The 25,302-nt window shown below is 33.3% G+C and overlaps 1 protein-coding gene and 1 long non-coding RNA gene across 2 annotated transcripts in view; one reads left to right on the top strand and one right to left on the bottom strand.

The window, feature by feature from the left end:
- The window catches only part of LOC139516643 (uncharacterized), a 681,292-nt gene extending 662,838 nt beyond the window's left edge, over positions 1 to 18,454 (top strand). Inside the window, exons 2-3 of the long non-coding RNA XR_011662995.1 lie at positions 16,497 to 16,835; positions 18,141 to 18,454. This is a non-coding gene — a long non-coding RNA (uncharacterized lncRNA). The remainder of the gene's footprint in view (positions 1 to 16,496; positions 16,836 to 18,140) is intronic.
- A 5,754-nt stretch (positions 18,455 to 24,208) lies between these two features.
- On the bottom strand, positions 24,209 to 24,976 carry LOC139515281 (uncharacterized). The gene has a single exon (XM_071304847.1). It carries the CDS (start codon positions 24,974 to 24,976, stop codon positions 24,209 to 24,211), a length of 768 nt encoding a protein of 255 aa, XP_071160948.1.
- Between the last annotated feature and the right edge of the window lie 326 nt (positions 24,977 to 25,302).

Raw genomic sequence — 25,302 nt, 5'->3', positions numbered from 1 at the left:
ATAACATTGGTTGAGTATACCGTATTTGAGTACGTTTTAAGCTTACTCCCAGTAAATGCTAGCACTTTTTGATGTTTGTGATTATGTTTGTATTTTTTTTCTTCTAAAATTCCTTAATTTTGAGTTATTGGTTTTTTGATGAGTTTGTATTGCTCAGCCCTTAGTTTTCTAATTTCATAATACATGTAACGGTTTGTTCTGTGTACCGCAACTGTTGTTTATCATTTTGTCGTTTTATCGTTTTTAGCCAAAACATTGTCAGTTTGTTTTCGACTTTCAATAGCCCTTTGTATCTTTCGACTCTCTTACACGAAAGGTTTAAATCTGCAAGATTAAACTCTGCACCATGTTCATGCACCAGTCTAATTCATTTTTTTACATAAATGAGGCCGTTAGTTTTCTCTCTTGAATTGTTTTACATTGTCTTATCGGGGCCTTTTATAGCTGACTATATGCGGTATGGGCTTTGCTCATTGTTGAAGGCCGTACGGTGACCTATAATTATTAATGTTTGTGTCATTTTGGTCTTTTGTGGATAGTTGTCTCATTGGCAATCATACCACATCTTCTTTTTTATAAGCCTGCTTATTGTTAGTCTTTATAATTGTCAAGTATTGTTTTTTTTTACTTTGGAAGCATTTGGTGATGATGTCAGATTTATTTGCAACATTGTTTTATATTTAGCAACCAGTTGCATGTAATTTGACCAATGAAAAATATAAAGACCGCCTCCAGGTGCGCCATTTTTACGCTGTGTTGAAGACCCATTAGTGGCCTTAGACTGATTTCTGCTCTTTGGTCAGGTTGTTGTCTCTTCAACACATTCCCCATTGCCATTCTAAATTTTACTTCTATTGTAAAGTGAAAGATTTTAGATTGGACTCCAAACGTTACACATCGACTTTCTTTAAAACAACTCTCCACAAGAGACCAAATGACACAGAAATTAACAGATATAGGTCACAGTACGGCATTTAACAATGAGCAAAGTCCATACCACAAAGTCAGCTATAAAAGGCCTTAAGAATCACGAATGTAAAGCTATTCTAATGAGAAAACTAACAACCTAATCAATATACCAAATAATGAACGAAATGTGTAATATGTGTGATCAAATGTTATGATAAAAAAAACCTCAAAATAATTTTCAGAGTACGGTGTTTGGAAATGCAGATGAGATTTTTGAATTATGTTTGGTTTAAAATATATTTTGCAAGACAATGCAGTCCTCGACCTCGGACAAAAAATCGTCTGTTCGAGACATTTTCTTGCAGCCAATGACGTAAATCACATCCATTATCATCAACAGTTTTGTTTTACTATGACATCTTGCTTCAACCGGATATATTTATTGTAATTGTTTTAGTTTAAGGCTGTTGTGTTTGCTCACATTGCATATCTGTTTTGTCGGTAATTGTAAAGACCAAAGTATAACTGCACCATAAACAAAATATCATAGACGATAACGTTCCAAAATGATTCTGAGGGGAATTTTAACTATTGAAAAACAGATAACGATTCAGTGAGAACTGATATTAAATCAGAGATGTACAACTGTCAAAAAAAACATTCAAATCTTAAATATCTCAGTGATAACAGTTTATGTGTGCAAGACCTGTAGATTTGTATTTATGCCTTGGCCTTGGTCCAAAGAAAGTTTCAATTTGACTCCTCTAAAAGAGAGACAAATGATACCAAAGGGATATGCAAACTAATAAGTCACGGTTTAAAAAAGAAAAGGCGAACAGACAGTCACAAAGACTGAGCAACACGAATCCAACCAAGAACCTAGGGTGATCTCAGTTGCTCCGAAATGGTAGGCACTGCTCCACATGTGGCACCCGTCATGTTGCTCATATTAGTACAAAGCCTATGATAATTCTAAATAGGTAGGTGTGACTTTTTCAAAGGGGCATAAACTCAACTGAGAAAGCTGACTGGTTCTGGCTCATATTTTCATGATGATGTGTTTAGAGGACATGCTTCAGGTGCGTGTGATTTTGAAAAAAACTTTTTTTTTAAATGGACAGATATGAAAAAGACTAAGCGTTGATTTTATTATACCTGAGTATGTTGTTCTTTTAATGATAATACATATATTTTTAAGTTTTTCATGTCATTTGATCATTTACTTCAAAGACAAAAATCAAAACAAATCTTTTAACAGTTTTTCTATCAGGCGTCAAACATGATAATGTGGATGCGGAAGGAAGGTAATATTACAATATTACTAATAGAAATTATTTGTTTTAGGTAGTGTTCATTGAAAAAAGGGGGAAATAGGACTTTAGGATTAATGTGAATAAAACGATGATGTTGCAAATTGTTTTTGATTAAAGGAGAATAAGAAGTTTTTGCTGCAGATCCTTGCTGATATCAGAAAATTGTATGCTGATCTTCAAATGTCTAATATTTTTTTCTACTAGTAGCGCATTCTTAGTGATGTATACCTCTGTTCTCCTTTCATTCATAAAAGCAGTTTACAAACGAGATATCACGTCTAGAATATTAAAATGACATACATAGTTAACCAATTATAAAATAAATTTAGCACCAACACGATCTATGATATAACATTTTCATCATTTAAGGATAAATTAGAGATATTTCCTCATCTCGTTATTTATCATTTCCAGGGGTTTATAGTTCGAATCAGTTCAACTTTTACAAGGTCAATATTAATCTTTAAACTGTTCTCCAAACCCTCTGCTTGCAATTATAATCACCATCGGAAGACTGGTTCCATCAATGAAGTATTTATGTGTCTTAGATAGAAAAAAAATAACAGAAACAAGATAATTAACGGAAATGATACTTATCACACGAAGCTTAGTGTTGAAAAAGACTATTATATTGTTAGCAATTAAAGGTAGTACTTCGGACTGTTTTAATGTGACCAATCACTGTTGACTGTTGTTAATTAAACAAATCCACTGGGAAAAATTTAGTTGGCTGTTAATCTTTGGTATACAAATGCTATATAAAATCTATATAAACTCAATAATTAGTGACATGGCACGAAGACTATATGTATACATTAAACTTTTTTTTTCTAATTCTGATCAATGCTATAAAGGGTTGACCACACTTTATGAGGGTCTGGATGGGGTATACAGAATAAAGCATAATGGGCTAAATCTACAGAAAAATCAGGAAATAAAGATTAGGAAAAATAGTGCAAGTTAATCTAGAATAGAGAATAAACCGATGCTAAGATATTCAGAATAAAAAATGATGGACAAACAAAATTAGAAAAGGTAAAATTACCAAAAAAATATTGATAATAGATTAGAAGGACCATCCAGACCATTATGTACTTTATTTTTCTGTTAAATTGACACTGTACCGCGCAACAGAGAAACAAGATTTGATATGCAAATTGCAAGTACCAGATCTCGATATTCTTCAATTTTTTGTATGAGAACTCTATTCCTCTAAATCGAAATTTATGTTGAATCAGATGGCAAGTAACACGACATTCCATGTAGGAGAAAGTAAATGGTATCCTCTGCTTTACCATAAGTTATGATGTTATGTAATTCCAACTCATTTGCTTCGTGATGCTTTTGGCAGGAAAGACGATATCGTTATAGCGTAGATGATTGGTGACCATGCTTGTCTTCCTACCTAAAGGTAATCAGGATAAGCAACACAGAGTAACATTCATTAAAGACGTTTATCAAAGAAGCGTTACTCAGCTGTCTATATCCTATTAGCTCCTTGTGAATTAAGTGACAATAAGTGCATTCCATTTAAACAATACAATATCATTGTTATAAAAACGATGCTCCGACATAGTAAATAATATAAAAGTAAGATGTGGTAGTTGTAAACTAGTGCCAAGGGGACAACAGATACCAAAAAGTACGTTCAAACTTTAAGTCAAAAATAGAGTGAAAAAAAGAGACAAAGACCAAAAGACCAACAATATAAAAGCTTACAATACACAAAATAGAAAACTGCGAACTCTGCACGACGAACCCCGCCAATAACCAGAGTTGATTTCAGGTGCTCTGGAAGGTAAGCGAAAAAACACAGACGTGACAACAAGTGGAAAGATTCAAACCTTACAAATGGACCTTTTCTAATTTATAATGCAGTGAACTAAAATAAAATATAACAGATAACCACAGAGTTGCAAGCTGCTGACTTGGGACATGCACCTAAAGAATGTGACAAGATCGAACATGTTTGTGTGCTCTTTACCCCGCCCTAACCTAAATGCTGGTATGTGATAAAAAAAGAATAACTAAAACATAATTATAATGCCTGTGTAGTTTGTAATAACTATCTTTTTATGTCCTCACTATGTATTCAAAGTATCCGAATACCCCGCCCTAACCTAAATGCTGGTATGTGCAAAAAGGTATAACTTAGACATAATCATAATGCCAGTGTAGTTTATAATATCTATCTTTTTATGCCCTCACTATATATGTAATCGAATATGTTTTCTTATTTTCTTCATCACTCTTACTAGCCCATACAATATTGCAGCATAAAAATAAAGAGATGTGGTATGATTTCAGATGAGACAACAATCCACCAAAGGCTATCAAATATATATATGAAAATGTGGTGTGAGTGCCAATGAGACAACTCTCCATCCAAATAACAATTTATAAAAGTAAACCGCTATAGGTCAATGTAAGGCCTTCAACACGGAGCACTGGCTCACACCGAACAACAAGCTATAAAGGGTCCCAAAATAACTAGTGTAAAACCATACAAACTGGAAAAATCATAAATCATATATAAGATCAATCCTGATCTGTGCTTTTTTATATTTACTGAAGTTCTCACTGTACATACAGAGTTGAACTCAAAGTCACAGTTAATTGGGTAATTCATAAAGAAGAACTTTTGAAGAAAAGAGATGAAAGATACAAGAGGAATATTCCAACTCACAAGTCGAGAATAAACAGATAACGCCATGGCAAAAAAAGAAAAAGACAAACAGTAGTACACATGTCATGTTGATCATGTTAGAACAAATCCTGTAATAGGTCTATTTCGAAAGTTTATCTTTGTTTTTGTTCAAGCTCTAAGGTTAATACAGAAACTAACCATAAACAGTCATTAAATACACTCTGTAAATTTTTACCTTTTGCAAATAGTATTTAATTTTGCGACATACATGTAAGCATACAAACTACGTATTGACCCATGAAAAATTAACAAGATCAAGGTCAGATGAACACTGACAAACGGACATTCACACCTCACAATCTTTCGATGCAAGTACAGTTGACGTTTTGAAACGGATACTCTTTATTCTAAAGAGTGCATGTTATTACTATTGTTATGCTCAAAAGTACAAGCTCCATGAAAATGTACTGTTAACTACTTTTAAATATCCAGGAAAATACCCAGGATAGATACAAATATTACATATTAATTTATGATCATGTGTTTTTAAGTGTAGAATTTGATGCAACTGTCATGCAAGTGAGAGGTCTGGCTAACTATACAACCAGGATTAACTCACAATTTTCTACATAAGAAAATGTTTGTACAAAGTCAGGAATATGACAGTTGTCAATTCGTTTGGTGTGTTTGAGCTTTTGATTTTCTATTTGATTAGGGACTCTCCGTTTTCCTTGAAGTTAAGTATATTTTGGGGATTTTACTTTTCACATTTTATTCCAACATTCGTTTGACTGTTTTCTTTTTACCATAACACTTCGTAGTTCCTTGTGGCCGAATTAATGGTCTAATATATCATAAGCCTGTCATCATTGAAACACTGGCCACTTCGAATTCTATGTATAGAAATTCTACATATTTAAAAATTTCCATATTTGCTCTGGAACATAGTTTTTCTTATATTTCCTCAATGCTCTCCAACCCCGTATTTTTACCTCTTTTGATTTTCTTTTTTTCGAGCGACTCTGATGAGTCTTTACTAAATGAAAAGCACGTCTAGAGTCTGGTATCTGTTATGAGTGTGTCTTTTTCCGACGTAGTCGGTATAGTTTCGGTTTGTGCCCTTTGAACTTAAGGACGCTTAACTATGGCAACAGAATACGCACGCTCGAAAATCCTTTCTGTGATTGGACAAAATGCTGTCATGGTGGGTGATTCGGTTGTGTTTGAAAAAAGGTCTCGTTAATTATATCGTGATGGAAAGCAAGTAAAAAACTATAAATATTTGAACTAGATCTTAAAAAGATTTATATATTTTTTTAAATAATTGTTTCTCCAATAGCTCTTTGCATCCATGACAGCTGTTTAATCGGGACAATTATATAATTTTTTATGTAAACTTTTTGTACGAACGTACATGACTTTTAGAACGCGCACCTACGCATGTTAGATTTTCGCAGGGTTTTTGTGAATGTAAACAGAAAGATACGAGGACCGAGAAATTGTGCTTCTGAAGGTTATCGAAATGATAGTTTTAAACATATACTGAAATTTAAATACGTCGGATACCTTTTTTAAAGATAGTTCTTGTTATATATATTCAAACATTAAACTGTAAAACAAAATATATATAAATGAAACCATTACTCGGAGATATTAGTAAAAAATAGAATTGAAAATGGAAATGGGGAATGTGCAAAAGAGACAGCAACCCGACGATGGAAAAAATAACAGCAGAAAGTCACCAACAGGTCTTCAATGTAGCGAGAAATTCCCGCAACCGGGGGCGTCCTTCAACTGGCATCTAAACAAATACATACTAGTTCAGTGATGATGAACGCCATACTAATTTTCAAATTGTACACAAGAAACTTAAATTAAAAAAATACAAGACTATCAAAAGCCAGAGGCTCCTGTATTGGGACAGGAACAAAAATGCGGCGGGGTTAAACATGTTTATGAGATTTCAACCCCCCCCCCCCCCCCCCTATACATCTAGCCAATGTAGAAAACTAAATGCATAACAATACGCACATTTAAAATTCAAGAGAAGTCCGAGTCTGATGTCAGAAGATGTAACCAAAGGAAATAAACAAAATGACAATAAACATAAATAACAACAGACTACTAGTAGTTAACTGACAAACCAGCTCCAAACTTCAATCAATTGATTGAAAGATAATGATTTCATCATATGAATATCAGGCATAATTCTTCCCGTTAGGGGTTTAGTATCATACCATCATAACATATATGAGAAGAACATAATCCGTGTCATGCCAACAACCGGTTTTTTTTTTTTAATAAATGTGTTTAGTTCCAATGCAAAGACCCTATAAGTGAATCAATATTAACGCCAAAATAAGCAACCTTTAATAACCTGACAACAGTATCGTAACTATATCCCATCTTGATAAGTCTATTTAAAGGTTTTGTTAGTTTCTGAGGTGAAAACTGACATTTTTGTGCTTTATAAAGAATATTTCCATAAAAAATTGGATGTGAAATACCTGAACGTATAAGAAGTCTGCATGTTGAGCTATATTTACGAATGATGTCCTTATATCGATGATAAAATTTAGAAAATGTTTTGACTAGTTTGTGATATCGAAGACCCTGGTGTTATAAATTTTCAGTAATTCATAAATTTCTCTCGTTAAAATTTGAGATATTGTTACATACACGAGCGAATCTAACCAGTTGAGATATATAAACATCGTAAGATGGTGACAAGGGAACGTCACCGTCTAAAAATGGATAATTAACGATAGGAAATGAAAAATCATCTCTTTTATCATAAATTTTAGTATCAAGCTTTCCGTTAGTGATATAGATATCAAGATCGAGGACAGGGCAGTGGTCATTGTTAGTATTAGCTTTATTTACCGGAAGTTCAACAGGATACATTTCTTTAGTATACATACTGAACTCGTCATTATTGAGAGTCAAAATATCATCCAAATATCTAAAAGTATTATTTAATTTGTTTATGAGATGTTGTTTCGATGGGTCTTTGCTGATTTTTGTCATAAATTGTAACTCATAGCAATACAAAAACGATTCCGCAATTAGTGGTGCACAGTTAGTCCCCATTTGAATTCCGATAACCTGACGATATACGGAATCTCCAAAGCGAACAAAAATATTATCTGGTAAAAATTCAAGGGCATATAAAGTATCAAAGCATGTCCAATTGACATAGTTTTTTTGTTTTTTGCTACTAGAAAATGTTCTAAAAGAGTTTGAACATTTATATTCACATTCTGACTTTTTAAATGCCCATTTAATTAATGTAGTTGGGTGATTTTTTTCTTAAAAAGAATGTGAGGCAATGTGGTATACAGGGTAGAAAAATCAAAACTTTGAACAGATTCAAAATCACCAATATAATAAAATTGAGAATGGAAATGGGGAATGTGTCAAAGAGACAACAACCCGACCAAATAAAAAAACAACAGCAGAAGGTCACCAACAGGTCTTCAATGTAGCGAGAAATTCCCGCACCCGGAGGCGTCCTTTAGCTGGCCCCTAAACAAATATATACTAGTTCAGTGATAATGAACGCCATACTAATTTCCAAATTGTACACAAGAAACTAAAATTAAAATAATACAAGACTAACAAAGGCCAGAGGCTCCTGACTTGGGACAGGCGCAAAAATGCGGCGGGGTTAAACATGTTTGTGAGATCTCAACCCTCCCCCTATACCTCTAACCAATGTAGAAAAGTAAACGCATAACAATACGCACATTTAAAATTCAAGAGAAGTCCGAGTCTGATGTCAGAAGATGTAACCAAAGGAAATAAACAAAATGACAATAAACATAAATAACAACAGACTACTAGTAGTTAACTGACAAACCAGCTCCAAACTTCAATCAATTGATTGAAAGATAATGATTTCATCATATGAATATCAGGCATAATTCTTCCCGTTAGGGGTTTAGTATCATACCATCATAACATATATGAGAAGAACATAATCCGTGTCATGCCAACAACCGGTTTTTTTTTTTTAATAAATGTGTTTAGTTCCAATGCAAAGACCCTATAAGTGAATCAATATTAACGCCAAAATAAGCAACCTTTAATAACCTGACAACAGTATCGTAACTATATCCCATCTTGATAAGTCTATTTAAAGGTTTTGTTAGTTTCTGAGGTGAAAACTGACATTTTTGTGCTTTATAAAGAATATTTCCATAAAAAATTGGATGTGAAATACCTGAACGTATAAGAAGTCTGCATGTTGAGCTATATTTACGAATGATGTCCTTATATCGATGATAAAATTTAGAAAATGTTTTGACTAGTTTGTGATATCGAAGACCCTGGTGTTATAAATTTTCAGTAATTCATAAATTTCTCTCGTTAAAATTTGAGATATTGTTACATACACGAGCGAATCTAACCAGTTGAGATATATAAACATCGTAAGATGGTGACAAGGGAACGTCACCGTCTAAAAATGGATAATTAACGATAGGAAATGAAAAATCATCTCTTTTATCATAAATTTTAGTATCAAGCTTTCCGTTAGTGATATAGATATCAAGATCGAGGACAGGGCAGTGGTCATTGTTAGTATTAGCTTTATTTACCGGAAGTTCAACAGGATACATTTCTTTAGTATACATACTGAACTCGTCATTATTGAGAGTCAAAATATCATCCAAATATCTAAAAGTATTATTTAATTTGTTTATGAGATGTTGTTTCGATGGGTCTTTGCTGATTTTTGTCATAAATTGTAACTCATAGCAATACAAAAACGATTCCGCAATTAGTGGTGCACAGTTAGTCCCCATTTGAATTCCGATAACCTGACGATATACGGAATCTCCAAAGCGAACAAAAATATTATCTGGTAAAAATTCAAGGGCATATAAAGTATCAAAGCATGTCCAATTGACATAGTTTTTTTGTTTTTTGCTACTAGAAAATGTTCTAAAAGAGTTTGAACATTTATATTCACATTCTGACTTTTTAAATGCCCATTTAATTAATGTAGTTGGGTGATTTTTTTCTTAAAAAGAATGTGAGGCAATGTGGTATACAGGGTAGAAAAATCAAAACTTTGAACAGATTCAAAATCACCAATATAATAAAATTGAGAATGGAAATGGGGAATGTGTCAAAGAGACAACAACCCGACCAAATAAAAAAACAACAGCAGAAGGTCACCAACAGGTCTTCAATGTAGCGAGAAATTCCCGCACCCGGAGGCGTCCTTTAGCTGGCCCCTAAACAAATATATACTAGTTCAGTGATAATGAACGCCATACTAATTTCCAAATTGTACACAAGAAACTAAAATTAAAATAATACAAGACTAACAAAGGCCAGAGGCTCCTGACTTGGGACAGGCGCAAAAATGCGGCGGGGTTAAACATGTTTGTGAGATCTCAACCCTCCCCCTATACCTCTAACCAATGTAGAAAAGTAAACGCATAACAATACGCACATTAAAATTCAGTTCAAGAGAAGTCCGAGTCTGATGTCAGAAGATGTAACCAAAGAAAATAAACAAAATGACAATAATACATAAATAACAAAAAGTAAAATCACAAAAATACTGAACTCAGAGGAAAATCAATTTGGAAAGTCCATAATCACATGGTAAAATCAAAAAACAAAACGCATCTAAAACGAATGGACAAGAACTGTCATATTCCTGACTTGGTACAGGCATTTTCAAAACAACAGACTACTAGCAGTTAACTGACATGCCAGCATGCAATTTATCAAGTACTTCCAATGAGTTCTTGACACTCCAAAAGTAATTAATTCCACTATTTTCGAAGGCCTTATTTGAACAATTTATTATCAGGTTTTTGATTGTACCAAGTGTACTGGTAAGAAGAATAGACAATTTAGTAGTGGAACAATGGCTTGAAGACGAAATAAATCTATATTTGTAAGGTGTTTTGTGTAGCTTCGGAAGCCAATACATAGTAGGGACTTTCATTGTATTTGGTTCTGTTTGTAAAGCGGTAGCTAAAAGTTTATGTCTGTTACAGATGTCGTTTATTGAAAATGGAGTCAGTTGGAAAGTTGGTGAATTGGTAATTTCTTTTTTCAGAACCTCAATGTAAAATTTACGTCAAACAATTATAATAATATTATTAGCAGCTTTATCGGCCGGGACAAAAACAAAACAGATTTGGTTAGAAGATGGTGTACTTTGTAGTCCTACGGAATATCTTTAAAAATGAAGATGTTATCTAAAATGTAACTAGCCACAAAACCTTAACGTAGGCAAATAACCAATAAAAGTATTTTTCAAAGCCAAAAGGACAAGTTGACTTTTTGCATACGAAATCTGAAAAACGCACTTAACCTATAATTGTTGTTTGTTTGTGTGTTACAGATTTGTTTTTCGTTCATTTTTTATATAAATAATTAGGCCGTTAGTTTTTTCGTTTGAATTGTTTTATATTGTTATATCGGGGACTTTTATTGCTGACTATTTAATATGCAGTATAGGCTTTGTTCATTGTTGAAGGCCGTCTAAGATGGATGTCACTAGTGGAGCAGGATCTGCCGACCCTTTTGACCACATGAGATAATCTCCGCTATTGATGTAGTACGTTTTGCTCAGTCTTAGTATCATATATTGTGGTCTGTTAACTTCTTAACTTGTTTCTCTTTTCGTGGTCTTTGGTTTTATTTTCTTGGCATTGACAGTTTCTCTCTTTGATATCTTCCACAACTGTTTGAAATAAATCTACGTCCGTATTGCTTAGTATACATAAAAACTTCCAATATGGTTGAGTACTGATCTTGCGTATCTTGCAATTATTTTTAATTAAGAAATAATTGATTCAAGCTATACTTTATTGTAGTTTTAACATGAGTAGTCATTATATTCGTGATTATTTTAGCCCGAGCGAAAGTGAAAGTGAGGGCTAAAATAACACGAATATAATGCCTACCCATTTTAAAACTAAAACAAAAATAAAAAAGAAGATGTGGTATGATTGCCAATGTGACAACCATTTACAATAGACCAAAATTACACAAACATCAACAACTATAGGTCACCGAACGGCATTCAACAATGAGCAAAGCCCATACCGCATAGTCAGCCATGAAAGGCCCCGTTAAGACAATGTAAAACAATTAAAACGAGGAAACGTACGGCCTTATTTATGTAAAATAAAATGAAAGAAAAACAAATATGTAACACATAAACAAACGACAATCACTGAATTACGTATAGCTTGTATCAGTTATTTCGATTCTGATTAGGAAAATTATGGTAATTTATATGTCCGATGCGTATAAGTGTAGAACGTTAGTGTAGGCTCTTCCATGAACCTCCCTTTTTGTGTGTAAACAAGCAATCGACTGGCAATGTGACATTTAAGAGTTTGGAAGTGTTTCAAGTTGATGAAACATATCAAATGCATGACAATTTGATAAAGTTCATTAATCTGCAGCGGTCATTATACGCATGTGCAAACTCATTCTATTGGATTTAGAGCATCGGTTTATTCACAAAGCGAAAGAAGCACGTCATATAAGAATATCAGATAAAGTTGTCCTGTTGGATATATAAGAAAAAGTAAAGCCTCGGTCACACCTTACCGGATAGCTCGAACGGACGCCTAAAGGATAACTTTTTTTTTCAATCCGTTCATGTCCGTTGGACGTCCGTTCTTATCCGTTATGCGTCCGTCCATATCCGTTAGGCGTCCGTTAAGCGTCCGTTTTATCCGTTGACGTCCTTTCTTTCCGGTGGAAAATTTTGAGCATGTTCAAAATTTGAACGGACGTCCAACGGATAAAATGTCCGTTGAACGTCCGTTAGGCGTCCGTTAGGCGTCCGTTTTGTACGGTACTCGTCCATTTTGTATCCGTTACGTGTCCGTTATGCATCCGTTGCAGATCCGGTAGACCAATTCACCAACGGACGTCTACCGGACGCCTTACGGACGCCTAACGGATAAAACGGATGTGAAACGGACATTAACGGAAGGATAACGGATAAAACGGATGCCTACCGGATGTAAAACGGACAAATGTCAATTGAAATTTCTCATGGTTTATTGCCTTTAATTTTTAGATGGTTTATTGCCTTTAATTTAAGAATATTTTGTTCATCCGTTTTATCCGTTACGCTTCCGTTAGGTGTCCGTTTTATCCGGTACTCGTCCGTTGGATGTACGTTCGACGTCCGTTCTGTCCGGTACGAATCCGTTCTACGTATGTTTAATGTCCGTTGTGTGTCCTTTAGGCATTCATTACATGTCCGTTAGTACACCAATATTTTACAGAATGGACTGTTAGAGGCTTATATCTTACTTAAAACATTGTTTAACACGCCGATAAAAGTTAAAATAAAAGAAAAGCCAGCAAAGATTTATTTTTATCAAGTATGATAATTCTTTTGTGAATAAACTTTCTTTACATTAAAATATCTCCTACATGTTGGCCCCTTTAAACAATAAGTTACAGGCGAAACAAAATACAAACAATCGGTTTTCAGAAAAAAAAATATGTATTATTTGGTATATCATTATAAGCATGTCCATAAAAAAACAGATTTGTCATAAAAAACATCTTCATTCATAAAAATCAGACAACATTTTCTGTTTTAGTTGAAGTCCAAATAATATTCACAGAGTAGTAAACTTCTTTGATTCATAATACAGTTCTTCTGAGAAGAACAAAATTTACTATGTCTTTTACCTGTAGGCTGTAATATGATTATAATAATGAGAAAGCCTTCCTCAAAATAAATTGCAAATTAATTAAATTTGAATAAGGATGTGAACAATGTTTATGAAACTATTCAAGATGGTATAAGGCTGCACCATCTTCCTTGTTACACATAATTAATACTTTTTTGTCTTTGTTGTAGTGTAGCGCAGATGGTTTGTCTAGACCGTCCGTTTTGGTTAGTAGTGTTTTACTTGCCTTCCCGTCATGCTGTATAACCGTGAGCAGATTCGAATATTGATCAGCAATAAATAAATTTTGATAACCATCCACAGTGATGCCACTCGAATCGACTAATGATTCCACTTCATGTACCCATATTTCCTCACCTGCCATTGAGATACAATGTACAGTATGATCTCTGTTGTAGGTATAATAGATTTTATCGATGGTTGTTTCTATGTTTAATCCACAGTTAATTATTAATGTTTTTAGTACTTTTCCTGTAATATCTGTTATTACAATGCCTCCTGAACGGATAAATAGTTTATTGTCCTGGTATGATATTCCATAACAGGCATTATCAAATTTCAAACTCTTTTCGACAGTAGTGGTTTTCAAATTCAAAATCTCTACATACTGTTTATTTCCATATGTGACAGCAATACGGTCTGTGTCCATAACTGTTAAATCAAACGGCCCGTTGGAGCATGGTATATCACGGATATGCTTACCGTCCTCACTATACTCCATAATCACGTCCTTTCCTGAGTAATCAGCAATCAATACATTACCATTTGATAGCATGGTGCATCCAGACAACCTTTGTAATACAGTAAAATACCTCAGGAAACCTTTTCTGTTCACTTCAAATCTCTTCTTTAACTTTAAGCGGATGTTGTTAATGGTTTTCATTTCGGCCACTTGAAGTTGTTTTTGGGCTTGATATACTTTTGCTTCTTTAAACGGTAAACTAGTGATATTTTTTTTAACATGTACGTTCCCTAGCTCATCTAATTCGTTCATTAAAGCAATGATAGAAGTGTGTAATTGTAAGTTCACTTCATAGTTCGATACCGACTTGATTCCTTCTTTGACAGATTTTACTTCTTTGAAGACAGTATTATTGATCTGACGCGTTCCAAGAAAAAGTTGAATATCGGATGCAAATGATTTCAATTGCAAAGTTTGCTCTTTCAGACTGTTTAGATTTCGTTCCGAATTTTTCAAACGGTTTAAAAGTTTGCTTAGTTCGGATTTACATTTAATATGTTGTGTTTTTAACTCAAGAAGAAGTTTTTCTTCTAAGTCGTATAACTTTTTCATTATTTTTGCGCGAGTATCATTGACTGCGTTTTTTATGGTTTGATTCTGATCCTCTAAATTCTCTAATGATGAAGCACGGTCGTTAATGAGTTGTTGAATGTTTTGTAATGCTCTGGTTAAAGTGTCCTCTAAATCGGCCAGTGCAGTTGAACGTTTTGCATTTTCAGCAGCTTTATCTAAAGGTATGACGTCAGAGCACGCCCTATGATGCGAAGGAACGCAATCCAAACACACAGCAACATCATGTGTTTTACAATACAGCTCAAGTCGCTTGTCATGGTCTTTACAGGTAAGGTGGATGGAAATATGTTTTATCTGTCGAAATTCATCGGTGGATATGAGCCTGTGATTCCTTGTTGTTTTGATAGATTTATGGACTGTCACACAATCTGTACATAATCCCTCCTCACAACCTGTACACCACTTCTCTGCGTTTCTATGATTGTCAGCATAACCGCACGGACCACAAAGAATCAAATCCGACATTATGGAGTACCTGTAAAGTCATATTTGATAGTATGAATATTAATGAAATGTGACAATTATTAAAAATTATAAAACCAAGAATTGGCTCAATATTTATTAAATTAAGAAATTTGAATGTTTTTCCTCGTTAAAATTCCTCACCATTACACGTTTTATATATATTTCATTTAAAGTGTACATGAAACTGAGACGGTTGTCTTGTATTTGGTATAAGACGGCTTAGCCAGGATTGTGGGAGAAAGAGCTATGTCCTTTTCACTATGACTTTACAACACTTCTAGGCAATTTTCAAAAGAATTAAAGAGTCCGTCTGTATTAACGTTTACTTTCAGATAGTAACAAATAATATATTCCTCTATTTGACAAGTTGAAAAAGATGGATCAAAACTGAACTTATAGAACGGACAAGCTTAGGAAAAAAAATATATATGCATATATCGGATATGTTCCTTACGTCGTAACTACAATCCCCTTCCCTTTCATGAATTTGACCTACCGAATTAGACTATTTACTGAATTTGTGATCACATAAGCTTCACGACGGATGCCACATGTGGAGCAGGATCTGCTTACTCTACCGGAGCACCTGAGATCACCCCTAGTTTTTGGTGGGGTTCGTGTTGTTTATTTTTTGGTTTTCTATGTTGTGTCGTGTGTACTATTGTTTTTCTGTTTGTCTTTTTTTATTTTTAGCCATGGCGTTGTCAATTTGTTTTAGATTAATGAGTTTGACTGTCCCTTTGGTATCTTTCGTCCCTCTTTTCTTTCATATTAGCATGAATTTATGTTGATGTCTTTCAATGCACAATTTAACATCGGACCTGTTAAATTTGTAATGTTTGAAGAAATGCTCTTTAAAAACCGTTCAAGGGGTTTAATAGCATTTATAATTTGGGAATATATGTTAAATGATTGATAAATCTTTGAAATTTATCATCTAAATGTTTCGATATTCAAATATTTACTTGGTTGTGTTAATTTTCAAATCCATTATAAGCAGTGGACGAAAGGAGAAGGCATAAATGGTTGATTGATTTGTGTTGGTGTTACACTCAGGGGGCAAATGTTTCCTCCAAATGCAGAACTTAACAAATTAACAACTTCCGGTTCTATAAGGTAGCAACCGGGATGAAAAACTTCTTGACTGCCAATAGAAATGGCGGGTCAGATAGTAGTCTCGATCATCCAGCCGCTTTATTTTTCAAAGTAGAGCGTCTGGATGACAAGTGATATAAAAATGGTAATTTATGACATTCGGAATAGAATCGGATTTTTAGCTTGTATTTAAAGATAATGTCCAAGACGAATAACCAAGAAGTTGGTTATTGACTTCGGAAGAAATTATATTACGATAATACTATTGAAAAGCCCGAGTGTACCGATTGTTGTTTAAAGCTATTTACATTTTTCTGTGACGACATACAAGTCGTGGAAAACACCAGACAGCATGGCTTCGATCACCGCAAAGGAAAATAACAGCACATCAAACTTTGGTAAGATATAATCATGATATAACAACACAAACTGTTACATTAATTTTAATACAACCTGAAACACCGAGTAGTTATATTCTTGCATGCATGTCCGTGCTACGCAAGCAAGTTAATAATATATATAATAAATGGCAATTTTTGTATTGACTGGGACCACTCGAACAGTCGTGTGTACGCTATAAATACATTTTGTGGTTGATTTGTATTATCTTTAACTTTTAAAATACTTTATTGAAAGTGCTATGAAATATGAACTTCATCCAGGATAAGTTTGTTGCATCTGTCTGCATTGTATAATGGAGTTCGCATTTTGATATGTGTAAAAAAAAAGAAGGGTGGAGGAATGATGCGCAATGTTGTACAAAGTTAAAAGAGGGAACGCAATCCAAAACCATTAGCAGAAGAAAACAAAACAAAGAATATCTAGAAGATGCCAATTTGAACATACACCAAACGGTGTAAATGATTTGTGCTCGATTTTTTTAAAAACAAATGCATTTAGCTTATACAAACATAGAAGAAGTGGGACACGTTGTTATAAAAAGTAATTTAAATATTCTGTTAGTAAACAAAGTCTGGACTGGTCAACTGGACAATACTTTTTTTGCACTTTTAAAAGGCATTTTTTTCCACACTCAAAAAAAAAATCATAAAAGAATACATGCAATGTTGTCGGTGATTATATACCAATTGGCTTTCTAAACCTTAAAATAAAACCATGGCATGAGGAAAACACTGAACATTCGATTTTATGCAAAACAATAGATCCAGCATCAATGAAAGGAGGTCTCAATGAGGCAACAACCGGTGACTGGTCCCAGTGATATACATTACCAAAAGTAGACATCAACATAATTAAGAGGACATACTGTTGACTTAAAAACAAAAATTGAGAATAAAAGTACCAAAAGGTCAACATTATACAAATAAGAAGATGTGGTATGAATACCAATGAAACAGTTATCCACCCCAAGTTCAAACAAGGTGGATGGGAGCACTTATAGGCAACGGTATGGCCGTCAATAATGATAAAAGTTCATGCATGATTTTGATAGTCAATACAAACAGGGAATGTGTCAAAGAGACATCAACCCGACAAAAGAACAGGAAACAACACAATGCCACCAATGGGTTGTGTCATCAACACAGCGAGATAATCTTGCATGCCGTAGCGGGATTCAGCTTGCACCAAGACATTTTAAAATGTATATTTATATGATGTTTTTTCCAAACATTTTGTTTTTCATATATGCTATGCTGGTGACCAAAAATTAATATGATTTTAACATTTACTTTCTTTTGTAGAAAAACCAATGAAGATTTCTGGACACAGATATTATGTGTAAAATGTGAAGAATTAAAAAAAATCTTTAATACTTGAATTTTCATTGTATCATAAACATCTCCAATTTTATAAGAAAAAAAAATTAAAAGATTTGTTTTGAATTACTGAAGCTGCTAGCAATCATTATAATCAGAGTATAAACATTATTCTGACAGCAACCATAAAGCGAAAAAAGGTACACAGACATTCATTAAGTAAATAAAACAAAAATCAAGAATCACATTGTTGTCAGATATGTCAGAGAAATTAAACAAATAAAAAATCATATAAGAAATTTAACAGTTTTCACGTTTGAATTGTATCTCATTTACATGAGTGGCCCTTCTCAGTTATTTATATGGTATGGAGTTTTCTTAATATTGAAGGCCCAGCAGTGATTATATTTGCGAACATCCATGTCATTTGAACTTTGCTAGGTTGTTGCCTCATCAGCAATTATACCGATCTACTTATTTTATATAAAGGTTCACATGTACAGGAGAATTTTTGTGAAACTGCCCTTTATTACATGATGGATATTGGAATCAAATTCGTATTACGTGTGAACTCAGCATAATAGTTTGTAGCAGAAGAATACACTTTTCAGTTATTTTTTTACAAGTTATGCAGTATGGGACAAATCCCATTCCATCTTTTCCATGTGATTGATTCAAACATGTATTCAAAGAGTATTAAATTGGGTTTCATGAATGACTGGTTAACTTATGTATTTCTTCATGGACACGGAGACTGACAAAGTGGTATTGTGTGAAGATTGGTCCCTAAATGTTTTCTTCCCAAAAGGATTAGGCGATATAGATTATTGTGAAACATTCAGACTATTCTATCGTTTGCAATTTTAAGATCAGTTAATTTTGTAAATAAAAAGTTGGCTCATTGTATGATCTCAGTGATCTGCCAGTAATAAGTTGTTGTGGAGGATTTTCTACATTGAAATCTTAGTATTTGTATGAGTTGTTTTTCTTTCCTTAAACGTAACTTGATGTGTGCCGCTTTTCGAGTTAGGTGTGTGCGTCAGATATCTGAAAGATTATATAAAAAGGCCAGCATAAATTATAACAAGGATTTACAGAAATAAGAATAACGAGACAAAACTAAGAAAAAAGGGGGAAAATAAAGAATACAGACTTATGTGGATACAATATAGATTAATATACCGACTGTTGGTTGCTTATAACGTCAAGTGGAAAATATTTCATAGAATAGAGAGTGTATGCTATATTACAAAAATATAGAAAAATGACATTTTATCGAGCATTTTATAGTATGAAGATAAGAGAATATTAAACGTGGTGTGTTATAATATACAAAAAGATTGATTTTGGGTTGCTTGGTTATCGTCTTGTGGTAAATATTGGTATTAAATGTTCAGGACTGAAAAAATGACAATAAATATAAAGATGAGGTCCTAGATTATAGGCCGTTCGGGATACATGTCGAAGAAACTATAACTCACCAGAAAATCAGGGTATATTGTATGGCTTTATTTACAACGGTCCACCTATACGGATCACTGGGCTCTCTTATCGCATAGCGGAACGTGATACCCCCTATACACAAACAGTGGCTGATCCAGACCTTGTTATAATTAGGCACTCTACAGTCATGCTACATTGTTTCATTATATAATCAACCAAATGTTTCCCACAAAAAAAAAAAAATCTGTCTTAATTCTTAAATTTTTTTTTTGCATGTGTCAGAAAATTCAGGAAAAAAAGACCACCGCTATTAATTACAGTTTTCGATCGTTCTAAAATACTCAAAATAGGGTTAACTACCACATGTCAGTTTTAATAATCACATAACTTTTATACATGTAACGTTACACTGTTTACTGTTTGTATTAATTGTTTTTAAATAGAATGGGGATACCGGAAGTGCTATTTATAGATATGTTCTATATTTAATTATTTGTTACGCCCCCTATAAATATCTGACCAGTCCAGTTAAACACCCCAGACGCTATATTTAAATATGCGTCTGGGTTATCGAGACTAGTCAGATAGGGGCAGAATAAATTACAATCCTACTGTGTTTATAGATGACGTAAAATATAGTTGACAAGTGTTTTTTCTTTGTTCCGGGTACAATATATCATGTTCTGTTACTTGTATTAGCTTTGCATATTTATACCAACGACAATAACAATGTCTGGAATATCTGAACTACAAATAGATGTAATTTTTAAAAGAAAATAGGAAGATGATGGTATTAATTTTAAGAAACACATTAATTTCTATTCAAATATAGATAGAAGTTTTATCATTAAGAGAATGTATGATAAAAATTATGGAATAAAGTTAAGCACAAATTGAAAAATTATATTCAGACCAAAGGATTGAGTTTCTATTTTATTCTGACACAAAAACGGTAAGACTTTTAAGCAGGGGGACAAATGAAAAAAAATAATGAAAAAGTAGAAGGCGTCTTGCTTATATAAACAACATATTTCAGTCTTTTTTAGAACATATTCATCAAAGTGTGAATACCTAGTTTACTTTTAAAGGATCTTGGGATCGTCTAGATTTTTTAAAAACATTTCTCAATAACAACATATCCCTGATATTATTTGAATACAATTGAAAATATAAACTTCATTTTTTTAATTAGAAAACCCATCCACTCATAAATGTTAAAACAATAAGATTCATAACTGAAATGAAATGAGTGTTTGCTTGAAAACTCTGGACGAAAGAAAACAAATCAATAACTCAGGGTCTCTGCGATGGAGACCGACCTGGTCAAGAACATAGTCATTTGACTGTCACTTAAAAAGTTAGATAGATGTTAGATAGGGTTATCATTCATTATGCAAACAATCTCTGAAGTCTTACTGAAATAGGTTTTATGCGTGCATAGGGTTTGCACTAAACTGCTCAGACACATCGGATATACGATTTCAAGTTCGTCTCACCATGTATTGAGAACATCGGTTTATAAATTAAAACGAATTTAAAAAAGTTTCCAACATAAACCCGACCAAAGCAGATAACAGCCGAAGTCCTTCTTTAATAAAAGGAATTAAACAAAAATACTTCAATGTACCGCAGGACTAAAATCTATCTTATGACATTACTTCATACCAGTTAAAGTTTATGTTTGATTGATATTTACGATAAAAAGTAAGGAGAAGTTATGACTTTCTGTACATGTGATACATCACACGTCATACACTGCAATGTTTTTTTTTTCTTATTTTTGTCTTTATTCTGGGATAACAGGTTAAACCAAAAATAATGACCTTTGAAATGGGGAGGATTATTTCGGGTCTGGTGAATATATATAATCCATATGATACAAAAAGTATACATTGTACCGTTTCGATTCAAATTATTGTTTTGTTACAAACTCGAAGTCATTTATTTTTTTGCTACCATAGTTTAATAAAAATTAATAAATTACCTTTAATTTTATTGTCGACAGTATCTACGTCATTGTTATCAACAGGTTAATCTCGTGATAAATCATAATAGTCACCTGAGTATTTAAAATGTTTTAAAATGAGGTAAATTTAAAAGATATAAAGACATATAATTTAGAATGCCGCTGCTCAGAATATATTTGCAAGTGTTCACAAACCTGTGCAATATTGATTTTAGATTTATTCCTTAACGGAACTTTATACAGACAGTAAAAGTATACTTAACAACGAAATTATATTCCTTTACCTGTGTATTACGTAACGTAATTTTCTTTAAAGTCGATGTTTTTTTCTGAATTTTTTTGACATTTCACAGCGTTATGATACTTTTATCTTAATTGTTCATCCCTTATTTTCATTAACTTTGTAATTTCATTGTACCAAAGGTCAAATTTTTTCGTTCGTTGTGTGTTAATTTGTAAGACTTCGTTTTTTGATTGAGTTAAGCAAGTCCAATTGATACTGTGGATTCATTTATTTTCGTGGGTACCAATTTTAGTGGTTTTAGGAAAACTTACTTGTTACTGGATAATTAATTTCGTGGTTTTGCTGAAATGTGCATACCACCCTAAAGAAAATTTGCTATTCATTGAACATTTAATTTTGTGGTTTACCTGTTCCCTAGAAATCCACGAAAATTAATATCCCACGAATAATAATAAATTCACAGTATTTAAAGTGTGTCTTTCTATGTTATGATGCTACTTTATTGTTTCAGATGAGGGCGAAGGTTTGGTACCATTAACATATTTAATCTCACTGGAATTGTTTGCACCTGTCCTAATTCAGGAATCTGATTTCAGTTTTTGTCGTTTGTTTATGTGGTTCATACGTGTTTCTCGTATTACGGTTTTGATATAGATTAGACTGTTGGTTTTCCGGTTGAAAAGGTTTTACACTTGTAATGTTTAGGGCCCGTTAAAGCTTACTGTTCGGTGTGAGCCGACGCTCCGTCTTTAGACCGTACCTTGATCAATAATGTTTTTAATTGTGACTTGGATGAAGAGTTGTCTCATGGGCATGTATACGTCATCTTCCCAAAAATGTTGAATTATCAAATCTTATACGCCTGTACGATGCCAGAAGTCTGGTATTTGATTAGCGTCGTTGTTTGCTGTCTGCTGTAGTTGTATTTCATAAAGTTGTTGTCAAAGTCCCGCCGTTTTGGGTTGGTTTTCGTTAACTTAATTTAATCATGTTTTGTTCATAATCCCGAGACCTCCCATAGCTATCTTTACCGAACAAACTTGCATAGTTTTTACGGTGACGTGTAAATGTGAAAGTCAATGACCAGTACTCCTAAAATATAGTTGTCTCATTGACAATCGTTTTCCATACTAGTTTCCTTTTATTACATGTAACCAATCTTGATCTGTCAGTTTAGCCACGGCTTATTTACATAGTAGTAAAAATACTAATAAATATAAGTGGCAAGACAATGCAAAACTAAATTATATGCTTTCATACTTTATAAAGAAATTCAAGAACTAACGAAATACGTCCTAATGAAAAAGTTTTTTTGTATTTTTGCTTTTATGGTTGGCTTTCGAAATGTTTCTTAACAATCCTTTTCATAAGGACTTTTCGTTTTGTGTACCGAGTTCAGTATTTTTGTGATTTTACTTGTCCCGAAAGACAACAATATCTGCATTTACTTGATGTTTCTTTTTAACTCAAAGTAGTTATCAATGACTATTATAATAATTTGATTTTCTATTCTGAACTTTTCATTTTTGCGTGGTAACATGCCTTCTACCAACGCCATATAGTATTTCTAATTTGAATCATATATCAGAATATTTGTTCGAATTCACTTTTAATGAAGAGATAGTTACCCCATTAGCACAATTTTAAAATAACACCCCAATGAATTTACCGAAAAAAGCATTCAATTCTTAATTGAAAAAAACTAAATCAAAAGCTCAAACGAATGGTTTACAGCTCTCACATGTGATCCAATTTCATGATCGTACTAAATACGAATAACACAAACCGATTGAAACAATATGGTTGAAACCACAATACCCTTGCGCGGAAATTTTGTTTTAAATCTTATTCAAAGAACGAAAATATTGTCTTGAAACTTCAGAAACATATGTCATATGTATACAAGATATATGGCATCTAGGTATTCAACCTTCTGCAATAGATATCTTTATACAATAAGTTTGTGCCGCCATTGACCTGTTAGAATTAATAGGTGACACACTTAGATCACCCCTAGTTTTTGGTGGGGTTCGTGTTCTTTATTCTATGTTTTGTCATGTGTACTATTGTTTTTCTGTTTGTCTTTTTCATTTTTAGCCATGGCGTTGTCAGTTTGTTTTTTATTTATGAGTTTGACTGTCTCTTTGGTATCTTTCGTCCCTCTTTTAGAAGTCGAATAAAAATTGATCAATGTATTTGCATTAATCATCTTTATAAAATCATGTCCACCAAACAAAATAGATAAATGGTAAAACGATAACATTCTCATTTGAATGAATCGGAAACATTATCTGTCTAAACTACAGTCCGTTTCATTTTTACAGAATAGTCAATCTCTTTGCATCTAAAAATTAGTCTTTTCATGAATTTGACTTAGAATATAAAACAAGTTTAATGAAACTATTCAAGATTGTATAATGCTGCACTACCATTCAAGTTACACAGAAGTAACATTTTTTTGTCTTTGTTGTAGTGTAGAGCATATGGTCTGTCCAAACCGTTCGTTTTGGTTAGTAGTGTTTCACTTGTCTTCCCGTCATGCTGTATTACTGTTAGCAAATTCGAATCTTGATCAGCAACATATACATTTTGATGACCATCCACAGTGATGCCCCACGGATCGACTAACGATTCCATATCATGTACCCATATTTCCTCACCTGTCATTAAGATACAATGTACAGTATGATCTCTGTTGTCGGTGAAATAAATTCTATCAACGGTTGTTTCTAAGTATAATCCACAGTTAATTCTTAATGTTTTTAGTACTTTTTCCGTTATATCTGTAATTACAATGACTCCTGAACTGATAAACAGTTTATTGTCCTGGTATGATATTCCATAACAGTCTTTTTCAAAATTCACTTTCTTCTCAACAGTAGTGTTCTTTATATTCAAAATCTCTATACACTGACTATCTCCATATGTAACAGCAATACGGTCAGTGTCTATAATTGTAAGATCAAACGGTGGGTTAGAGCAAGGTATGTCACGGATATGTTCACCGTCTTCACTATACTCCATTAGTACTTTACTCACCCAGTAATCAGCAATCAACACATTGCCATTTGATGACGTGTTGCATCCAGACAACCAAATGTGTTGACCGTTTTTAATCACTTTAAATCTCTTTTTCAACTTTAATTGTATGTTGTTAATGGTTCTCATTTCTTGCACTAAACGTTGTTTCTGGGCTTGATCAATCTTTGCTTCTTTAAATGATTAACTGGTTGCAGTCTTCTTAATAGATAATTTTCCGAGCTGATGAACTTCATTCATAAAAGCCATGACAACTGGGTGTAGCTGTAAGTAAACTTCATAGTTCTGTACCGACTTGATTTTTTCTTTAACTGATTCTACTTCTTTATAGACTGTTTCGTTGATCTGGCGCGTCCCCAGGAAAAGCTGAATCTCGGATGCAAATGATTTCAACTGCGATGTTTTCTCTTTCAGACATTTCAAATCTCGTTCCGAATTTTTCAAACCGTTTAAAA

The sequence above is a fragment of the Mytilus edulis genome, chromosome 3, assembly GCF_963676685.1.
Source record: "Mytilus edulis chromosome 3, xbMytEdul2.2, whole genome shotgun sequence".
Lineage (NCBI taxonomy): Eukaryota > Metazoa > Mollusca > Bivalvia > Mytilida > Mytilidae > Mytilus > Mytilus edulis.
This window is presented reverse-complemented; position numbering and strand designations above follow the sequence as displayed.